Genomic DNA, 2,733 nt, shown 5'->3' with positions numbered 1-2,733 from the left:
CGCTGGTCCTGCAACCCCAGGATGGGACACAGGTTGAGGCTGAGTCAGGTGAGCTCAGCCGGCTTCGTGCTGAGCTGGCCGGAGCCCTGGCAGAGATGGAGACCATGAAGGCCGTGGCGGAGGTGAGCGAGAGTACGAAGGCCGAGGCTGTGGCTGCAGTGCAGCGGCAGTGCCAAGAGGAGGTGGCCTCGCTGCAGGCCATCCTGAAAGGTGAGCCAGGGGCTCCGGACTCACCGTCAGCCCCATAACGGGGAGTGCATGGCAAGAGGGCCAGGGAATACAGGTGAACTGCGGGTGGCTGGGTGGCGCAGCAAGCTATCATACTGGAGGCCCACGGCGAAGAAATCGTGTCCTTTTCTCAGTTTTGCATAGAGGCACTAGTGTGGTAGCAGCAGCTCTGTCCGTCACAGCTAAGTTTAGCTCCAAACCTCTACCTGTTCCCTTGCCCGGCATCTCTTGTTACCCGCTGATGACTGGTCAACCCTGAAGATGAACAAGAGAAGTCTCAGTTCCCCGAACCAGTCTCATTTTGTTTTCAAGATTCATTATTGCTTCTATGAGAGAAACCCACAGAGACAGGTGCTCCCAGAGGGTCCCCACACAGCTCCATTCCCCCCAGTCAGCCCAAAACTGAGGATGCAAACCCAGGAGCTTTCCCATGTGGGTCTAACCACACTGCTGCGCCACCACGTGGCCAGCAGCTTCGCCTCAGCTCACTCTGGTTGTAGAAGGCTTGAGCCTAGTCTCTGTGAGTCTGATCCTCTGATTTCTTTCCTACCCTAGACACCCCTCCATCTTCCCTGCACACACACACACACACACACACACACGCACACACACACACCTCCTTCCCTCCCTGCACTTCCAGCCTCTGTTGGGAAGCACCAGCTCCCCTGGTCCCAGTCCCCTAGCTTCTTTGCCTATTTTCTCCCCTTCTCTATCAGAGTTCCTGAAACAGATGTCAGCTTTTCCCCTTCCCTCCCCACCTCTACTGCCTTCCCCTAGAGCTGGCTCTTGCCAGCTCTGGACTGTTGCCTCGACCTTCTCACAGATCTCCCTTGACATTGACTCCCAGAGTAAACTTCCCCAAATCCCCACCCACCAAGCCATTTCCATTTGTAACAACTGCTGGCTCTAGCCTTTCCCTGGGGTGTGTTTCCCTCATTTCAGGCCTACCCACATACCTGTGTAGAGTAGCTGTACCCTCATCCAGCTTACCCTGTTATTTACTTAATATTTTTTCTTTAAATAGATCCACTTTTTTTGGGGGGGAGAGGTTTTTGGAGAGGTTTCTGAGCGCACTTGCCAGAAAGACAGAGAGAGACAGACAGAAAGCGAGAAGTCACCCTCCAGGGGGGATTGCAATGCCACAATCCATTCTCTCAGGATCTTGGGCACGCACGCACATGCACCCGGCGTGAGTTTAAACCACTGGGTCCAGGACTTGAACCGTGGTCAACTACATGGGAGTCCAGCGACATAGCTATTACTCCAACTGCTGGTTCAAATAGATCCACTTTTTAAAAGCTTACAAACACTTACTACAGGAAACCGTGTAAGAAAAACTAGGCCTATTCTAAAGTAATAATAGGTGACAGTATTGAGTTCCTGCTATATGCCAGGCACTGAGATAAATGCTTTACAGCCATTTAATCTTCATCACCCACTCTGCGAGATAAGAACTATTATCCATCTTCATTTTACAGAGGAAGCGCTGAGGCCCAGAGAGGTTAAATAATTTGCCCAAGGTCTCACAACTAGAAAGCAGCAGAAGACTTGAACCCAGGCAGTCTGGCAGCTGAACCTTTGCGTCTAACGTTAGTACCCATTAAGATAAATACGTATCTCCACAAATTAAAAATGACTATATTGTACTAAAAATTAAACGTCCACGTTCCACCCAGCATCACCTTCACGTCACCCTGACCTGGAGGATAAATTCCACACGCCTGGTGTGACACTGGAGGCCGTGGGAACCATCCACTCCACGGTTTACAGCCTGTCTCCTCATGCACACTCCCTGTGACTGCCAGTGTGCCTGCTGTGTCCTGGCCATACCTGCCACTTCTCTGCCCATGTTAGTCCTTTTCCTTGCCCTGGGATCTGCAGACCTGGGAATGGTCCTCTCTAAGTCTCCTGTTGCCTCCCATAGCTGCCTGCCTCACTGGCCTGCAAGCTCCTGGAGGACGGCTTTGAGTTAGATTAACTTCTCCATTTCCACAGTCAGCGCACAGTACAGTCCAGAGTAGATTTGTGTGACTCTTATTAGATATTATTGTCACTGGCAATATTCATGGAACTAGATATCATGTCTTTTGCACTTATTACATGTCAGGGAGGGGGCTGCCCACTTTATGCGTTATCTCATTTAATCCTGCACCAGCCGCAGAGCCACACGGGGTTGTCAGTGGGATCTCTACTTCCTGACTGAGGACCCCGATGTGCAGAGTCTTTAAGTGGGTGCCGGGTCCATCTTGGCAGAGTCCAGTGTGGTTTCACAATCAGGGCCTCGAGAGCCCCTGCTGGCCCACACACGAGCTATGCACCGACCCTCCTTCTGCTTCCAGACTCCATCAGCAGCTACGAGGCCCAGATTGCATCCCTGAAGCAGGAGCGGCAGCGGCAGCAGCAGGACTGCGAGGACAAGGAACGGGAGCTGGGCCGCCTGCAGCAGCTGCTGGCCCGGGCTCACCCCCCCCACTCCCTGGGAAAGCAGAGGGGAAAAGTTGGGGG

The 2,733-nt window shown here is 52.8% G+C and overlaps 1 protein-coding gene across 3 annotated transcripts in view; it reads left to right on the top strand.

Moving 5' to 3' along the window:
* RABEP2 (rabaptin, RAB GTPase binding effector protein 2) overlaps positions 1-2,733 on the top strand; it is a gene marked incomplete at its 5' end in the record, with an annotated part of 14,612 nt that continues 11,879 nt past the window's right edge. For all 3 annotated transcript variants that reach the window (XR_003549352.1, XM_027771772.1, XM_027771771.1), the window contains 2 exon segments: positions 1-210; positions 2,568-2,668. Coding sequence is in view for 2 of the 3 variants with exons in the window: in XM_027771772.1 (XP_027627573.1) it covers positions 1-210; positions 2,568-2,668 (311 nt within the window).

Source organism: Tupaia chinensis, unplaced genomic scaffold (genome assembly GCF_000334495.1).
Source record: "Tupaia chinensis unplaced genomic scaffold, TupChi_1.0 Scaffold000231_1, whole genome shotgun sequence".
In the NCBI taxonomy this organism is placed as follows: Eukaryota; Metazoa; Chordata; class Mammalia; order Scandentia; family Tupaiidae; genus Tupaia; species Tupaia belangeri.
This window is presented reverse-complemented; position numbering and strand designations above follow the sequence as displayed.